The 19,413-nt window shown below is 32.6% G+C and overlaps 2 protein-coding genes across 2 annotated transcripts; one reads left to right on the top strand and one right to left on the bottom strand.

Moving 5' to 3' along the window:
* Positions 1–41: 41 nt before the first annotated feature.
* On the bottom strand, positions 42–8,214 carry LOC132722785 (uncharacterized). Its single transcript, XM_060707347.1, has 10 exons — positions 8,085–8,214; positions 7,797–7,863; positions 6,968–7,054; positions 4,223–4,345; positions 3,629–3,818; positions 3,294–3,407; positions 2,468–2,635; positions 1,671–1,804; positions 780–930; positions 42–229 (listed from the first exon to the last, which is right to left on the bottom strand). The coding sequence occupies exons 1-9, from the start codon at positions 8,153–8,155 to the stop codon at positions 781–783; spliced, it is 1,104 nt and encodes a 367-aa protein (XP_060563330.1). The 5' UTR covers positions 8,156–8,214; the 3' UTR covers positions 42–229; position 780.
* A 1,384-nt stretch (positions 8,215–9,598) lies between these two features.
* On the top strand, positions 9,599–16,372 carry LOC132722783 (uncharacterized). Its single transcript, XM_060707346.1, has 9 exons — positions 9,599–9,753; positions 9,989–10,055; positions 10,827–10,916; positions 11,783–11,884; positions 13,144–13,333; positions 14,048–14,161; positions 14,466–14,629; positions 15,288–15,431; positions 16,076–16,372. The coding sequence occupies exons 1-9, from the start codon at positions 9,695–9,697 to the stop codon at positions 16,223–16,225; spliced, it is 1,080 nt and encodes a 359-aa protein (XP_060563329.1). The 5' UTR covers positions 9,599–9,694; the 3' UTR covers positions 16,226–16,372.
* Positions 16,373–19,413: the final 3,041 nt, after the last annotated feature.

Raw genomic sequence — 19,413 nt, 5'->3', positions numbered from 1 at the left:
GTTGTTTTGATCTTTATCTATATAAAAACTGCCAATAATCATTAAATTTTATAACATGATTTATTTTATACACATTCTTTTTTCTAATTGGTATAATATGACATGTTATAAATAAATCAACTGTTATTTGTTGTTTAATGGTAGATTATGGTCAAAACAAATTGTTCTTTATCTCCAAAGTGTTCTTCTTGCTTTTTTCGAGATCCGATATTATTCCACTTCAGTTATTCTGAAATAAAGAAACAAAGATTCAGTCTTGAAAAAAACGCAACAATTATATGGATCACATAAGACATGGATCACACAAAACAGACAACAGTACAACATGTACACCTGTCAGTCAGAAAGAAAAACAATAAATGCTTATAAAAATATATCAGGTCAGAAGGAATTTTTTAGTGCCTTGAAAACGGTGTTTTATGTGTAAATATAATATCATATTATCAATATACACGCCGACGTAAATTACTAAAAAAGTATTATACGTAATACTTCAAGCTTATAACGTCGCTTTTCATTGGATACACGTGACGTTTATATTACTTATATTCACGCAGTATAACAAATTTGTTATCAAAACTTAGTATATAGTGTTATATGGCAACGGGCAAACTTTGTATTGCTATATAACCATTCCCCACTGTTTAAGGTTTTTATAAGCTTTTAACAGTTCATACTTGAACATATAACATGTCAAACATAAAAGTAAAATATAACAAACAATAAATGATATATTTAATCACTACTTGAATTGCAATATTTGTATACTATTGTCTTACTTTAGTAGCTATAGCAACCATACATCTCGACATGGAAATACGGCCTGTAACTTCTATTCCATTGCAACGGAAACATCCGCACATATCTCGCTGTTAGAACACTAGGTAGCGTCTGCGAATATCTGCTGCTTGATGTGGCTCCACGTAGCCTCTGTAAAATTAAAAAAACACATCATTTGGTTACATTTCATTTGATCTCATATATCACGGTTCAGAACTGTTCACTATTTAGTTAGGAAAGCAGATGTACCGAGGGTCTCAGGTCCGAGTCCCGGTCAGGCTGTCTATTTTCTTACTCTGTAACATTTGGCGTCCAATTAGAGACTGTGATTGAATATAGCACAGAATTTAATTCACATTGCTCTGTAACCCTTAAATATTGCAGGACACATTTCAATATACCAGGGGAATATGTCACAAATCAGAAGTGTTCACTATGTAGGGGAGAAGCTGTTTAAGCAGCACGATAGCTCAGTCGGTAGGGCTGCGGAACAGTAATCCGATGATCCTAGGTTGGAGTCCAGGTCAGGCTACACATTTTTCTCAAATTGTGACAGTTACTTTAGAAATAAGTTCCAAAATATTCTGATGAAGCTTTAAATATACATGAACCACTCTGGACTTACTTCCTGGAACTAACAAGTATTAGTGTGACTGTCGCGCAAGAGGAACATCTTTAGATAATGGCTGGGCTCGAACACATTCTCAGTTGAGAGGCAAATGTTTTAGTTTATTAGGCCACTGTCATCATTAAAGAATTATTAGACTAGTTTTTTCTTCAACGGATGATTTGATATTTAAAATAAATATAATTTTGTTTACTTTGCTACAGTTTAACTATACGAACAGTATTGCAGACGACATTCTGTAATTACAGGATGTATATGTTACCTGTGTTGTGCCGGTATAGTCGGTGTAGTTGTAAAAGTTATTGCCATCAATGCTGTATTGTAGGTAGAAATATTGAGTATAGTAGGAACTGCTGTAATAATCCGTGTCTACTCTGTAGATATCAGTTGTATTTCCTTAAAGTGAAATTTGTAAATTATATATTATATTATATAATCGTGTGTTGAAAAAGAAATTATTGTGTCATTTGTTGCAAGCATACAATTCAATGTGTATGAGCTATTTAAATGACAAGTACCTTAAACTTCCAATCACGGTATCATGAGTTACAAGCTTATACGATTCATGATCAGATTCAAAAAACGTGTCTGCAACATTTTAAAGTTGGCCGTTTTGAACTTTCTAGGGATTCTGTTTCTTTCTATTCTATACACACTGATTATGAAATTTCTATTATTTCGCGTCGACGCGATTAGTAATAAAATATTGTTTATTTCAACCTAGCAACGTTTTTGCAGTGTATCAAGATTTTTCTACAACTTTATGTGCATGAAATCACAAACTTTTAGTGACCGAAATCATAATGGAGAATACGCAACTGTGAAAAACTAAAATTAGTGATGTTCTCCTACTCATTGAAATCATGTTTTTAATAGACACTAATATATGTAAAGAATAACATTTTGTGAACAAGTCCTCATTTTTAGATTCGTTCTTTATGGTGTTAAAATGTATTTCGGGGTTAAAAAGAGGTACCGCGGCAATCCGTAGATTATTGACTAATATTAGTGATAATTCGCGAAAAGATGTAAATTTAATTAAAATTGGTTGTTTTTTACCGAAATCAATTTGCAGGTAAGACTGCTCGTCAATTCCACGGAATCCAATTCCGGCGTTTAATCTTCCTGATGAGGCCGAGCTGGATGTTAACATATTGTAACCAGTCATCTGGGCATCTGTCACATACTTTAGGCCTTGCTGTATGCCAAGAGGATTACTTCTACAGTCTACGAACATCCATATCGAGAGTATAAAAATATGTTTTTAGTATTGTTATTTAATTAGTCGTAAAGACTTGTGATATGTTATTTGGCTTATTATTTATCAACTTTCTATATAAGGCACATTTTTACTTTAAATGCAGGTCCGGTATGTGTTACATTATGAAGAGTTACATTCTGAAGAAACTTGGTGTTTATATTAAAATCTCGGCTTAAATAAGATTCAAGCATTTTGGATGGTTAATTATACGCTTATACACTAAAAAGAGAGAATAAGGGCTCCTAACGGTAGAAAAATATTATGCTTAACAAATGAGAACATTGCTCAGACACTATTTTGTCCTTTTTGTCTCTTTGTTTGAGTATCTCATCTCTACAAAAATATTTTTAATGTATGAAAAGTCATAAGATGGCTCTAAAATGCGGACAAAACAACAACAACAACAACAACAGATAATAATAAAAAACAAAAAAACCCAACATTGAAATGTTTTAGTTTGTCGTGTCTGCAAGTCAATAGATGCATGAAAATAAGTGTGATTTTTGGTCGATTCATACTACTGTTAAATTTTTCACTTCACATACATTCATGAAAAGTGCCCGTGCATTTAGAAAATATTCGTATACAAAAATATTTTCGATATCAAGAAGCATTGATTTTTACCTAAATTACAGGTAATCCCTCCATACGGTCTGACGCAATCACATGAGAAAGAATCCATCATGTCTGTACATAGTCCCTCATGTTTACAGGGGTTTGCTGAACATCTATTGTAACCTTCGCAGAAAAAAAATATCAATCTGACATTTAAAATATTTGCAATTTAAAAAGTTTATCTTTGTTTCTGTGATTAAAGTCGCTAAGCAACCATTATTTTTTCAAAGTTTTATTTCTGAGGTAAAACCATAACATACAAAAGTTTCTCTAAAATTACTTTGAGCTAAAACTTTACAATGCAATACCAAAACAAACAAGACATTCAAATTAGTTTTAGCTACCGTGTACGACCATTTTGAATTTATTGTCGGCAAATTTCCCATGCGCATCGGTAGCTCTAATCGTAAATGTGTAAGTTGCGTCGGCGTCAGGAATAATTCCCGTGATATTTCCGGTATTTTGGTCAAGGGATACGCCTGGTGGGAAATCCCCGGCTACTTTCATGTACGTGATTGACATTCCCTCTGGATCCTGCGAAATGTAAGAAAGTACAGATTCGTCTGAAGATGAGCCATATTTACTATAGCATCAGAACATCCTATTCAGCTCTTCACGTATTAAGTTTGACGGGGAACACAGTCCCTGGCCAGTGTTATGGTTAAATATGCATAACATTCTTTTTTAGGAGCATTATTCGCGGTACAATTTGGATTTGTTTTTGGGATAAAGTTCTCAAGTTACATTAAGCGATATAAAACTCGTTAATATTTTTCAGAATATACAGTATACAATCACTGGACAACAACACAACATTGAATTTATGATGCGACAACCGTATAATGAGTTTATTTTCTGTCTGTTAGATTCACATGTTTCACTTGCCACAGAGTGATTGACATTTAAAATATATATTGAGAAATTGAACACAAACTTACCACAGCTTTGAGTTGCTCATAAACTCTTTGCCCGGCCTTGTACTCCCCTAGGTATCCATAGGGCGTTATATCAGATACGGGCCCATAACGACCTTCCCATACTGGAGGCTGACTTTCGATCATCTAGGTACAATGTAGAAATATTGCGTCTAGGTTAAGTGTTGAAAATAAGAATATACCCTTTCTACGGTCTTAATTACTTTTAAGTTTGAATAAATGACAGAAATTCAAGTTATTTATTCCATTTTATAAAATGAATTGATTCAGCACCAGGGACACTTAATTTCTGACCTAAGATTTTATATCTATAAGATCGTAAACAAGTTAAAGAATACAATTTTAAAATGATAGCGCAGTATATATACCTTGTTTTTTATTTATATACATGTATATTTGGAGTATAACAGTCTGGCTATTTGTCATAGTAACCGATATAACCAGTTAATCAGGTCGGGTAGTACTTAGTCTATATCAAAAACCGGATATTTGACAGCATTGTAGTCCGTATTTCGTGAATAATAACTTTTAACGATGCGATCCATTGCTTTAAAAATTCGACGGAATGTGGTATTTTCTCGCATATGCGCATTCTGCGTAAAGCAAAAATCGGCGAAGGGTAAAAGTCCTCGCATAGAAATGCAGTAGAAGTTATAGACATTCACGAGTTAGCTGAAGGTATAAAGTATGAAATTATATTAAATAACATTTAACAAAAAAAGCAAATGATGCCTTTATAGATTTGTGGCCTAGATGATTCTTTTTTAATTTCCCTTTGCTTTCACGTAGTACTTAAAAATCATTACATCAAATTGTTTATCAAGTTGTTGAATACTTATACAAGAACCGGTTGAACCGGGTGATGCTCCCCGAGAAGGCCCTGGACACAGGAAAGTATAAAAAATGAACAAAGGGCAAAAACTCCAAAATTAGGCAAGACTGAGTTATGTTCTTTTGCACTGCACTTCTATTCAATGAGATCTATCTATCTATAAAGTTTCCTGATGATATCAGAGTTATGTCGCGGGTAAAATTCAATGTGTAAAAATGAACAAAGGGCAACTCAAAAATTAGACCAGGCTAAAGCCGCTTTGTTTAGGTTCTTTAAGCATTGCAGTTCTATCCAATTATATCTAGCTACCTACAAAGTTTTAAGTTGATATCTCTAATAGTTTTAAAGTTATATCCCGGACAAAAGTCAAAAAGTAAAAATAAGCAAAGGGCAATAACTTCAAAATAAGGCAAGGCAGAGTAATGATTCTTAAGCACTGCACTCCCACCCAATGAGACCTATCTATCTACAAAGTTTCATGTTGATATCTCTTATAATTTTAGAGTAATGCCCCGGACAAAGTTCAAAGTGTCAAAATGAACAAAGGGCAATAACTCCAAATGTAGGCAAGACAGTGTTACAGTTCTTGTGCACTGCTAACCTACTTAATGTAATCTATCCACCTACAAAGTTTCATGTTGATACCTCTTATAGTTTTAGAGTTATGTCCTGGACAAAGTTCAGAATGTGAAAATAAACAAAGGGGGATAATTAAAAAATTAGGCAAGGTAGAGTTACGGTTCTTGTGCACTGCACACCTACTTAATGAGATCGTTCTACCTACAAAGTTTCATGTTCATACCTCTTATAGTTTTAGAGTTATGTCCCAGACCAAGTTCAAAGTGTAAAATAAACAAAGGGAGATAATTCAAAAATTAGGCAAGGCAGAGTTACGGTTCTTGTGCACTGCACACCTACTCAATGAGATCTATCTATCTACAAAGTTTCATGTTGATACCACTTATACTTTTAGAGTTATGTCCCGGACAAAGTTCAAAGTGTAAAAATAAACAAAGGGAATAATTCAAAAATTAGGCAAGGCAGAGTTACGGTTCTTGTGCACTGCACACCTACTCAATAAGATGTATCTACCTACAAAGTTTCATGTTGATACCTCTTATACATTTAGAGTTATGTCCCGGACAAAGTTCAAAGTGTAAAATAAACAAAGGGGGATAATTCAAAAATTAGGCAAGGCAGAGATACAGTTCTTGTTCACTGCACACCTACTCAATGATATCTATCTACCTACAAAGTTTCATGTTGATACCTATTATAGTTTTAGAGTTATGTCCCGGACAAAGTTCAAAGTGTAAAAAAAACAAAGGGGGATAATTCAAAAATTAGGCAAGGCAGAGTTACGGTTCTTGTGCACTGCACACCTACTCAATGAGATCTATCTACCTACAAAGTTTCATGTTGATACCACTTATACTTTTAGAGTTATGTCCCGGACAAAGTTCGAAGTGTAAAAATAAACAAAGGGGAATAATTCAAAAATTAGGCAAGGCAGAGTTACGGTTCTTGTGCACTGCACACCTTCTCAATGAGATGTATCTACCTACAAAGAAGTTTCATGTTGATACCTCTTGTTGTTTCAAAGTTATGTCCCGGACAAGAAAAGGGGACGGACGAACGGACGGAAAGACGGACGGACGGACGGACGGACGGACAAGGCGGCGACTATATGCTCCCCCGAAATTTTTCGGGGAGCATAAAAATTTGGCTTTTCCCCTACGAAGAATGTGCATGCGCGAAATACTACTTCCGTTTCTATGTAAATTTCATATTGTAAAAAGGTCTATAACCTGGCTTTTTGTAGCTATTTTAGTACATATTATCTGTATAACAGGTCAGCTATTTATGTATAAACTGTATAAATGGCTTGATATTTGACAGTATTTAGTCCGAATTACCTGAATAATATAAAGAAGGTCCTCCCCGTCTAGATATACGGATCCACTGCTGCCGGGGTTAACGTGTACGTCACCGCCATCACCTGACTATAATTATATCAATACCGTTCAAACACAATAATTGTAATGAAAGAGAAAATTGAAATATCTTACACAGCAGTCTATCATAAAAGGTGTATACCAAAAACCTTACCACGCCAAATATATCAAACTGACATGTCCATTTTTTTAAACTGAACAAAACCATTTATCAGTTTTCGGTAAATTTTCAAAAATATGTACTCAAAGCGGCCCATGACCAGACGTCACGGTTGCATGGGTAGTATATCAGTTACCGCCAGCAGAAAGCTGTACATAAATGTAAGAATCCAAAAGTCATATTGCATACTGCACTGAACGTAGCATACTTGTGACATAGGTTATTGTTACATATCATTATCGTCACATATCATGATATGACATTATAAAATTAGAAACATATCATAATCGTAGCAAATCGTAACTGTAACAGTACTATGGCGTATTTGTGACCAAGCATAACCATGTTTGATCACATACCCGAGCCGCTATTGCGACTCCGTAAAAATATATATTGCACGGCCGTGACGTCATTTGCGTTATTTAAACATAGTGCAAAGACGCACTTAATGTTAGCGAATATAAGTGCGTCAAAGAAAAATGATTCTTTTACACTGTAAATAGTGTTTGGTTTGGGTATGTGATAAATAGAATATTATATTCGTGTAGGTTCATTACTGAATTTATTAATTCATTAATTCGTTGAACCAAATTTAATCTTAAATTTCAGGAGGTGGAATATGACACATACCGTGAGTCCAATGTATCCATTCAGCTCTGTAATGAGGGATATACTCGGCTGATTTATCTTTAAAGGACTGCAAAAAAAACAAACATGAGATTTGATGGTATAATTATGTTAGCGAAATTATCAATAGATTTGAGGCTGCAAATATCTTTATATTTTAAAGGCTGCAGAAAAATAAATACAAACTTGTTTTGTAATGCAAAATTATAAATGCGCAATTATACGAGAATGTAGAAATAAACAATTTAAACATGTATAAACCAAAAATATAAATAAAAGTGACGGACGTACTCGTAAGATGCTGAAGAAACTAGCACAATCCCTTGAACGACCAAAAATATTAACTTCATATCGGTCGCCATTTTCGAAACTTTTTGACAACCTCGTTTTGGTTATCACATCCTGTGAAAGCATGTAACGGGGGTCGTCTCAAACATTTTTTTACTATATGTCTTGACTTAATCGTTTTAAATGAGAAAAACTTGTTTTGAAGGTTTTTTGAAACAATATGAATGAGCATATTTAATAAACTGTATTAAACTGCCATATACTTAAAATATGTGTTAAATGTTTTTACTAATGTACGTGCAATCTAAGCTGGTTGATACGGCATTGAGTAGAAGTACTGAAATAAATTAGTTGGGAAACAAGAATTTTTTGTATTTATGCTGCTGAAAATAAAAAGGAGCGTATGTGAAGTGAATTCAAAGCTGGTTAATAAGAAAATAGATGGAATAAAATATTTTTCACAGTATTAGGCCGTAGCATGAATATATTGTTTTCCGAGTTAATGCTAGTTGAAACTATAACATTTTTAATTTAGACAATTGGTTACACCTGCACGGCCCCTGTGCCCTTTTCTGTGTTATTTCAGTTCACGGATAGGAAAGATGCAAGAAGATCAGTATGGCTGGGATTCTTTTAACTGGATGCGACTTTAATATTTGTTGTGTTATTCTTTGCCTTGGTTCCAAGTACACCTGGAAACGTCTAATCGAAAAAAGCCTGGATCTTACTATTATATAAGGAGCATAGAACTTACTGTAATACCCAGTTACAAACGATGAACACTTACCGTTTGACTGGTATAAGTAATAGAAAGAGCACCGAAACACGAGGCTATCTGATTTGTACGAGGGGCGTAGCCACCGAGTATTAATCAGATTGCCGAGTGTTCCGGTGTTCTTTCTCTTTTGTATCATAGTCAAACATAAAAGCACGTTCCCTGTTGTCACAATATGAATCCCCGGCAAAAATGAACCAATGAACGAACATCTGAATATGACATTTCTGTCGCTTTCCCTTTCTCTGCCGTCACAATATGTAAACCCCAGCAAAAATGAGCCAATCAATGGACATGCTCTGGAGTGCGGGTAACTAATACCCGCACTCCAGTTAACGCACTGTGCATGTATATGTATACGATTTAACCCTGACACATTTTCAACAGAAAGGTCTCCAAACTATGATACAAGTGTTGTTGGGATATACCCATTTACAAACGAACACGCACTCTATTATGCGGACATACACACGCTTGCGCCGAAATGGTAATAAAATGTTTAGTACGGAGTTGGACTACCTTAAATCATGACATTACAACAACACGTGTCGTTTCCATAAATGCCATTATATCCGTTATTCTCCTAGGGTAACGATTTGTTCAATGATAAAATGTATCAACAAAAATTATAATTTAGTGACACAGATATCGTGTCGAACTCATTTATCAATCTTTATATGACACTCTTAAAGATAAATTCATTCTATCAACGATGGATACGACTCGTCAATTTAATCCCTTACCAACAACACAGCCACACAAAAATGCTTCTTTTTATCAATTTTATCAAAAACTAGAAATTGAAATAAAACAACGACGGCCATTTTAAAAAATAATCATGGCGACGGAACTTTTGTTTCTTTCTTTATTTGCACTGTTTTTAAGGACTGAAGCAAGGTAAATCTACTTAAAATCTCTCTATATATGTTTATTTATTTTCATCCTTCGATAAAATGGTACTTAAATATATTTTATGATTATAAATAAATGTGTTTGAGTAATAGTAGTGATGTAATATTGAAACGACAAACCATTGATAAATCAAAACGCTGAAAAAACACGTTGTAATTTTTTTGGAGTAAAAACAATTATAAATATTTACATGTATCTTAAGATTTTCTAATTATTTCAGTTTTTTCGAAGTTCGATACCCAAGTGTTGTGGTCTCCGCAGAAACTGGCGGGAATCTGACAATTGCGGTAAGATAAACGTTGTGAACTATTTTCAACACAATGTTTTACTTGGTTTTGTGTTTATATTATTATTAACCAATTTGCTGTCACTGCTTTTTAATTTATACATTTATTAATTTATTTATTTGTTATTTATTTGTTTTTTATTTGTTTATTCATTTTCTTTTATTTAGTTAGGTAGGTAGGTGCATTGTAGCTAACTTGCTAGTTATTTATTTGTTTGGTTAGTTAGTTAGTAAGTTAGTTACATGTAGTTAGTTAGTTATTAGATAGTTTGTTAGTTAGTAAGTAAGTAAGTTAGTTAGTTAGTTAGTTAGTTAGTTAGTTTAGTTAGTTAGTTAGTTAGTTAGTTAGTTAGTTAGTTAGTTAGTTAGTTAGTTAGTTAGTTAAGTGAAATTAAACCAAACTAAATCTTCTCTCCAATAGTAGTTTCGTACTGTCAGGAAGTTTTGACCAAATAAAAGCCCCATTGACCTAACAATGCTATCATTTTAATTTATAAAAACCTTTTTATTTATCTATTTTTTTATTTATTTACAACTTTTTTTGTTTACTACTTAACAATTCATGTCAGATTCAATGCTTCACATAATAAGCATTCAACAAGTTTTAAATCAATTGTTTTAACATCATTAAACACAAGTTTCATATTCATTTCTGACGTTTATATTCATTTTATAGAGGTGTAATTGTAATATAAGTTTTAAAGACGGTACTTATGTCAACAGTGGATGCGTCCTCATTATTTATTTTCTATAATTGATTTGTTATGTTCAGGCTGGCCCTAATGGAGGAAATATCTACATGACTCCTGGAGATAGGGGCACGGTTTTCATAGGCCGCACTGACATGTTGAAATTGTTTGAAGTAAGTTCAACAATTTTTTATGCAAATATTTAAGTATCTTTTCCAAAAGTCGTGTTATTATAAAATGTTTTATTATCTGGCTTAATCATGTATTAATATCATGTTACATAATCTTGTTATATCATCCAGTTATGTTATCATATTGCAATATCATATTACATTATATAAACCGCCTCCGTGGTCGAGGGGTTAGAGTCGATGACTTCTAATCCAGTTACCTCTCTGGCGTGGGTACGATCCCTGGGAGATGCTTTGGTAGTTTAGCAAGGAGGAAGGTAGTCTAGTACTGGTAGTCTAGTACTGGTGTAACTCTCCAGGAACGATGGTTAGGAAACTACCCGCCTATATGACTGTAATACTGTTGGAAAAAAGGCGTAAAATGAAACAAACAAAACAAATATTAAATTATCACCTTGCATAATCATAGCATATCATCATGCATATTCATGATAAATAAGCGTGCTTCATGATAATTTTCTTATTATGTTAATTTATCATATTGCACCATCATTTTATATCATAATGTTACATTATTATTTATATTATTACATTATATTTTTTATTGTAACCTTATGATCTTTACCATGTCATGTTATCATGTAAAGTTTTCATTTTTATCATCATTTTATATCATCACGCAATTCTAACATTATTATGTTATTTCATCATGCGATTTTCATGCTTCGTTATAATAGTATCATATTATATTATCATGTTATGTTCTCATGTTATGTTCTCATGTTACATAATCATGTTATGTTCTCATGTTATGTTCTCATGTTACATTATCATGTTATGTTCTCATGTTATATAATCATGTTACATATTACATAATCAGGTTACCTTGATACATTGTACCGTTATAGGTTGTGAACAGTCAACCCCCTATTTGGGGACAGAAAGCACCATACGGACCTCTCGGAACTTTCTTGGGAGGAGATGTGGTCTCAATTCAATTGATGGCAATAGTGAGTGAATCTATTCATACATAAAAGTATAAAATCAAAAGCACAGAAAGCGCTGAATTTGTTTGGGTCTCAGAATGTCAGAAAGGTGAAGGTTGTGAGATTATAAATCAGTTTGTTTGTATAGTTTCACCAATGCTGTTTCCAGTATTATAACTATAGTTAATTGGCTATAAGACTAATTTCAACACTGATATTCAATTCAATGTTTATTTTGCTTAAACGATTACAAAAAACAAAAACATGAGATGAGTTGCCTTAACTGGGATTTGAACTTCAGACTTCTAGCTTCCAAAGCCAGCGTCCACGGGAAAGTTATAAAATAACAGCCAGAAGAAAACCATATTATTCTAAATTAGGGTTTGTAACCCTTATTAATTTCGATATATTTTGTTCACATTAAACCTGTTATTTAACACTGATGTAAATTATCATGGAACTTAATATAAGCATGTATATCTTTAAGAAAAACACAATATTAGAAATCTTCGACCAATCGGGAACTGTTTTTTCTTTACGAAAATTATTGCGCCTGTCATTTGACAATCTTTATGCAGTGATCTCCCCTTAATTTTTCGGCGTAAGTGTACATTTAAAGGGAAGTAACCGCTTCGATGAGTTAGGACTACCTTCGGTATTTGTAGATAAGCACATCAGGGTCTGAAATTTCCCTACCATTATTTGTTTGGTCTAACGACCCAAGCAAATAAAAATCACTAAGTTTCCATTCTTTTTTATTATGCTATTGAGTCGCCTTTATACGGTGACCCGTTAGGGCCATCGCGACACACAACTCGAAACAACAAGAGTGAAACAATCGTGAAAGGTCGAAAGTACGATGGTGAAAACACGAAATCATATAAAGTTTCATAGTTTCGTTATTTAGACTTTTCCCCATCGTACCTTCGACTTTTCACAAGCGTTTCGTTGTTTCGAGTCCATCATCTATCGTAGTTTCGTCTTTTTGTTGTTTCGAGTTATGCGAGTGTCGTTATGGACCTAGCAGGACACCGTATATTTATTATCAAAAACAGTTTACACAAATATAAATGTCAAAGTAAATATATATAATGTCTGGAGCCATGATAAGTCAAATATTATGTTCATGGTTTAATATTAAAAAATTAACAAAAGGATTGAAGTCTATATACACTCAGATATTATGAAAATGGTATTTTTAACAATAATTATAATAATAAAAACTTATTAACTACAATGATAGTAACTAATAATGATAATAAAGTAATGCTATTTATTCGTAGGATCCTGAAGGAACTCACCTTCGTTTTGAGAAAGTATCTGGAGCATTTCCTCCAGGTGTGTATTTAGACAAAGCTACGGGTGAACTGAACGGTACAGCCCCTGATGTTGACGCAACCTACGAGTTTGGAATACGTGTAATTGATGAACACGGAAAATATGCCGACCAAACTTTCACCATTGACACACGAGGTATAGTGCACATATCATACTGCATGTTTGTAACGTCGCTTTTCATTGGTTAATCGTGACCAACAATCGTTTATATATTATTCATGCCGTAAAAACAAACTGTCAGAAATCTTTATACCTAATGATATACTTTTAACAATTAGATCCTTTCTCCGTTTTTATAGTACATGCATACTATTTGTAAAAGTTTACTAGTGTAGTTAAGTTTGTAGAAATGCACCCAACATTTATACTACCAAAGTAGAAATAACATAATTTACAGATGTAAACACTTATCTTCATTGTAAAAGAGATGTTCATACATTATCGTATGTCAAATATTACGTGAAATAGACCTTGATTGTTGTTGAAGATATTCTAGTCGAAAAAAAAAACATCAAAAGAACCATTAGAGGATATATGTGCTTTGTATAAGCATATTAACTCTTTAATTACTTGAAAAATATCCTTTCGTTATTTATTGTCTGCATAACATTTTGATAAACGGTTAAATGCATTATGACTGATCTCAATGGGAGCAAACATTTATGGAATCAAAAAGAAAGTGACCAAGCATGTTTAGATTTAATATCAAATATAAGTAGGTTGTCTGTTAAGATCTATGTTAATGAGGTTATCATCATCTCATGACTGCGATATTTAAAATGCAACTTTTTTATTGCTTCGATTGTGTTAGGCACTTTCCTTATTTACGGATTTTAATTTTGTTTACAGAACGAGACCAGTGTAAATCTAGCCCTTGCCTTAATGGTGGTACTTGTACAGACGACTTTGGAACATACAAGTGCCAGTGTACTACAAAATATGGCGGGAAAACCTGCAATATAGGTAAATCCCTACAAATTTCTTTGATGGTAACCAAGCGTTCCATAATAAAAAAAATTCTGACATTCAAGATGTGATTTTTAGACAACATGATGTCACGGTAATTAAGTTATTTCTTTATGTTGTAAGTTATATGAACTCGAAAATATTTGCATTTGCCAAAAAGTGAAAGCATCCCGACAGACAGTGTTTTGGCGTTAGTCGATAATATTGACAGATGTTATCATTAACACGTGTAACGAAAGTTCGTATTTACTATTGCACAATTTTGTATTCCATTAAAATTACTCTTAACTATAATTAACAGTATGCGCCAGTCAGACAGTAGGTGTGGCTTTCAACGTAAAGAAAATTCCGGACGCCCAGATGGCAGGACATTACTCGTACGGGAGTAGTGATCATAAAGCATTTGAAGGAAGACTTGGAAGCTCAACTGGATGGATTGGAGAGGGTAAAAGCTCTTGGTTACAGGTAGACAAAAATTTAGTTTTAAATATATTATAATATCAATTATATTCATCATTTTCTTTTAGCTTTGTAGGGTATTTCTGAAATTCGAGATGTTCCTGTGTTGGTTTTTTGTTGTTTTCCTGAAATGTTAATATGACTGAATGATTCAAATGTATACATCTTTTTTTTCGATGTATTCAAAGTAATAATTTTATGATTGAATTAAATTCTGCTTATTCATATTAATTCACTGCTGAGAGAGTGCAAGGTAGCTTGCTCATACCACTACCGTCTATGATGGAATCTTTTCATGAGTGGTTATACAAACTGCATCTTCTCTTATCTCAGGAGCCTTAACACCGGTAAAGCGGGAAAATTGTCACAAAAAAAATCAGTAATAATTAAGGTTTAAACTTTTGTCGACTATGGCCGTTAATCCTCTAACATTAATTATATAGTAATAGCTTCACGCTTTATGATGTTATTGAGAAACTTTATTCAACGCATTCCATTTCCATCACAACTTAAAGCGCGTCTGAATATGACAAATAAACTTTGACATAATATGGTTAACAGAGCGTGTGTTTCGTGTAATACAAACTGACTATAGCGCCAAAGTCTAATACTCTGAGAATTTCTAATCTAAAATCAGCTAGGTCTTATTTTTTCCTATTGTCAGGTTGACCTTGGAAACTTGAGAAATGTGCAAGCCGTGTCGACCCAAGGCTACTCCACCACTTACACCCTTTCAACTTTTTATTTGGACTGTAGTCTTGACGGGAATAAATTCACCAATGTACAAACTGTAAACGGAACTGCAGAGGTTTGTAATATCAAAAACATTGTAAATTGTTACAATTTATTGAATAGGATGAGCATTATCGTACAAATGAAATGTTGATACATTATCTACTGTATCGTCATTGAATATGTCTTTTTCAAAAACCTGTATAACCGTTGACATTATCTATATCACATTATTGTTTCAGGATAAAAAACTCATTCATTTGACATGTTATTCTCCTTTAAAGTTGCATGTCTCCAGATGCGCAAAAATATTTTTAAAAAACTTAAGAAAATATACTTAGATTTTAAGAAGAGTAAAAGGATTCAAGTAATAATTTACATGTTATGTGCGATTAAGCACTGATTTTTTAGTATTTCCATTGCGTTCCAAACGTAGTAGTTGTTTTTTTGCTTATTTTGATCTCTTCGGTAATTTGCTGTTTGCAATGTGTAAATTATTTTCTCTGTTTAAACACAATACTTTACTTTTTAATACATTTTAAAAATATTAATGAAAATTAGTATGAATCTGGAAGCGTGCTGCTTATATTGCTATCTGTAACAGATAGCAATATTTGCCAGATATTGAAACTTTACCCACTTTTGTTTTAACTAAAACTATACTTCAAAAATCTATGAAAAAAATGTTTAAAATATATGAAATAATTCTTATAACTATAGCTTTTCAATGGGAGCGGGAAACAGTACAGTACTACAGCAAAGCAAGTTTTCGCTGTACCACAGACGTGCCGGTACATTAGGTTCAAACCCAACACCTGGACTGGAACCCATCCTGGATTTAGAGTGGAGATATTTGCATGTGAACTATAAACATTTACATGAGTCAATAACACACAGTGAATTTGAAAAAAAAAATTGAAATCCTAATATCGATATGAACAAATGGGCTTTTACTTAATAAACTAAAAAAAGGTATCTTCTTTGTACAATATACTATATAACTAAATAAATTATACAAAAATATTTGTTGATTTCTTCATATTTGTTTGATAAGCAGTTTAAAAAGATTAAATGCATATATCAATCATTTTAATCATTTGAAATGACCATATATGCAGACGACAATTATTTGACGGATTGAATTAATCAGTTGATAAAATGATGCGATGATACGATGTAGTTTTGCGTCATGTAAGTTTTGACATTTCTTTTATTGCTGCTTGCTGTGGGATATTGACCAGTATCATTTAAAAAAATGAAACGGAATAAAATCACAAAGACAAAAACACTATGGAACAAATATGAGAAAAAGATATAAAAAAGAAATTATAAAACTTATTTCCAGAGCCTTTTACATTCAGAAGTGCAATCTTCTACTCTTTTATTGTGGGATGAGGGTAAGGTTATGTTAAAACAATTAATGATATGAAATAACCTGGAGTGAAAAGACAAAAAATATAAACACCTTGGCACCAAGTCGATGTCTACAGACAATAGATAATACATCTTAAGATGAAAGATCTTCATTCTTTTTACTTGCCATTTAATCATTAAACCTTACTTAAATTTTTATAACAAATTTCACTAAATACATGCATATATTATGGTGCACATACTGTATATTGCAAAGGACAATTTCTAATAGAAAGTCGGTATAGAATCTGATTATATATTACATTAAGAACAGCCAGATAGTTCGATATATTGTAAGGTATTTCTGTGTGAAACGAATTGCCATTACAAAAGAAGACACTTAATTACCAAATTGTTGTGTTTCTATCGTTATATCTCGTCGTTTGATGATAAATAAACAACAAATCATGTCCATTGGCTAGTGCTGATTGATTGAATTTCTGAATATTAATTTGCCTAATGAGATTAGTGGTGTGATAAAACTTTTTTACGACAAAATTAGTTTCATCATTTTTTATCAAAAATCAAAGAACGATACAAAATGTCGCCTTAAGTAAATGGTGACCTGCATTATCATGCTTAATCATTTGCTTTTAACAGATTTTTTCATTAAAAATAAGATAGACCCTTCATTTATATTACCCAGAACAGCTGATTTTGTATCTTTCGCAACTTAAATCTTGCATGAAAAAATGATCAAATGCGCATTAATTACTATCAACTGGGACAAAAAATCACATTTTATCAATGAAATAGTTAAAAAACGTTTGTGTATCGTAAAAAATCTTAGAATAAGAGCTACGATTCATTTTATAAAGACCATCAATATTCTGTTATTTCCACTAGCTTATTTCTTAAAAACCCCGTTTCAGTGGGCTAATGTCAGGGAACTATTTTAGATCAACCAATGAAAATATCGATAGAAGAATGGAAATTAGGTTCTCCTCGATCGAGAGAAACTGAAGTTTTCAAAGTATAAAATGAAAATTAACATTTTTTAGCTTTATAAAGTTCATTTAACAGAGCACGTTTTATCTTATTACCTAATATAAATTTATGAAAATACTATTTCTTTGTTTGTTTGGATTTTTACGGCACGTCAACACATAACTGGCCATCTCGTGCCGAATGCTATTAAAGGCTTAAAATGTTATGTAAAACTTTGTTAATGACAATAGAAATGAACCAATTAGATCCTAGAATACAAGTTTATCTCTTTCAAATAATCAATTATGTTTTTTGATGGAATTGTATTAAAAAGTTCTTTGAGTGAATTTACAGAATAAAATCTATTACGGGCCTGTGAAAAATCATGACATTCAAGAAGAAAATGCTTGACAGTAAAATTTTCATTTCAACCTACACAGAAAGGGGCATTGTCATTTGTAAGGAGATAAGAGTGGGTAATTTTAGTGTGTCCAATTCGGCATCGAAGAAGAACTGTTTGATCACGGCGGCTCGACAGAGATAGAGATGGTGACACATCAAGAGATGGGTTTATATCGTGAAGTTTATTAAAAACGGCATTGTCCCAGTTTGCTTTCCATTCAGATGATACGAGTTTATTTATAGCCGGTCTAAAATCACAAGCAGGTAACAATAAGTCAGTTTTTTTAAAATTTAATGATTGTTTAGCTAAAGCATCTACTTTTTCATTTCCTCGTATTCCAACATGACTTGGAATCCAATATAATTTAACATATTTTGTTTTTAGTATATCATGAAATCGTAAAAGAAGTTTCTTTACCATGATATTGTCAGATTTTTCATTTTTAATGGATATTAAAACAGAAAGCGAGTCAGAAAATATCACAAATTTATCGTGGGTATGCTGTGCTCTGTATGATAATGCTAAATCGATAGCTTTTGCTTCAGCAGTAAAAATTGATGCATTATCTGGTAACCTCATACTAGATGTAAAATTATTTTCAAACACAGCCGCACCTACTTTGCAACCTTCTTTTGAATGTTCTTCCTTAATTGCTAGAAACTTCTCTTTGAAGTATTCAGGTGAATTTGATGACTTTTTTATATTTGAAAGGTTAATATTTATTTTCGGGGAATTATAAGTCCAAGGTGGAACATCCTCATCGTCATTTTAAAGGATACTGTCTGGATTAATTTTAAGTTTATCTAAATCATCTTTTAAACGAAGGCCTAATGGTTTAATTTCCTTTGGTTTGTTAACAAATTTTTCAGTATAACTTGGTTTGAAAATAATATTTTTAGCTGGATTTTTGCTATTAGATGAAATTCTAGTTGCGTATTGAAGTGATAGCTTTTTTCGACGAAGATGAAGCGATGGTTCCCCAGCTTCCGCATATAGACTTTCTACAGGTGAAGTGCGAAAAACACCTAAAGCTAAACGTAAACCCTGGTGATGTATGGTATCTAGCATTTGAAGATATGATTTTCTTGCAGACCCATATACTACAGAACCATAATCTAATTTTGATCGGATAAGACTTCTGTATAATTTCAATAATGTGGAAGAGTTTGATCCCCAATTTGTACTTGATAAAACCTTAAGTAAATTTAAAGCTTTTAGGCATTTAGTTTTCAAATGTTTAATATGTGGTATAAAAGAAAGTTTTTTATCAAATATAATTCCAAAAAACTAACTTCATCAACTACTGGAATTTTAG

The sequence above is a fragment of the Ruditapes philippinarum genome, unplaced genomic scaffold (genome assembly GCF_026571515.1).
Source record: "Ruditapes philippinarum isolate M1 unplaced genomic scaffold, ASM2657151v2 ctg738_1_1_1_1, whole genome shotgun sequence".
NCBI lineage: Eukaryota > Metazoa > Mollusca > Bivalvia > Venerida > Veneridae > Ruditapes > Ruditapes philippinarum.
Note: the sequence above shows the minus strand (reverse complement) of the source record. Positions and strands in the feature narration are given on the sequence as shown.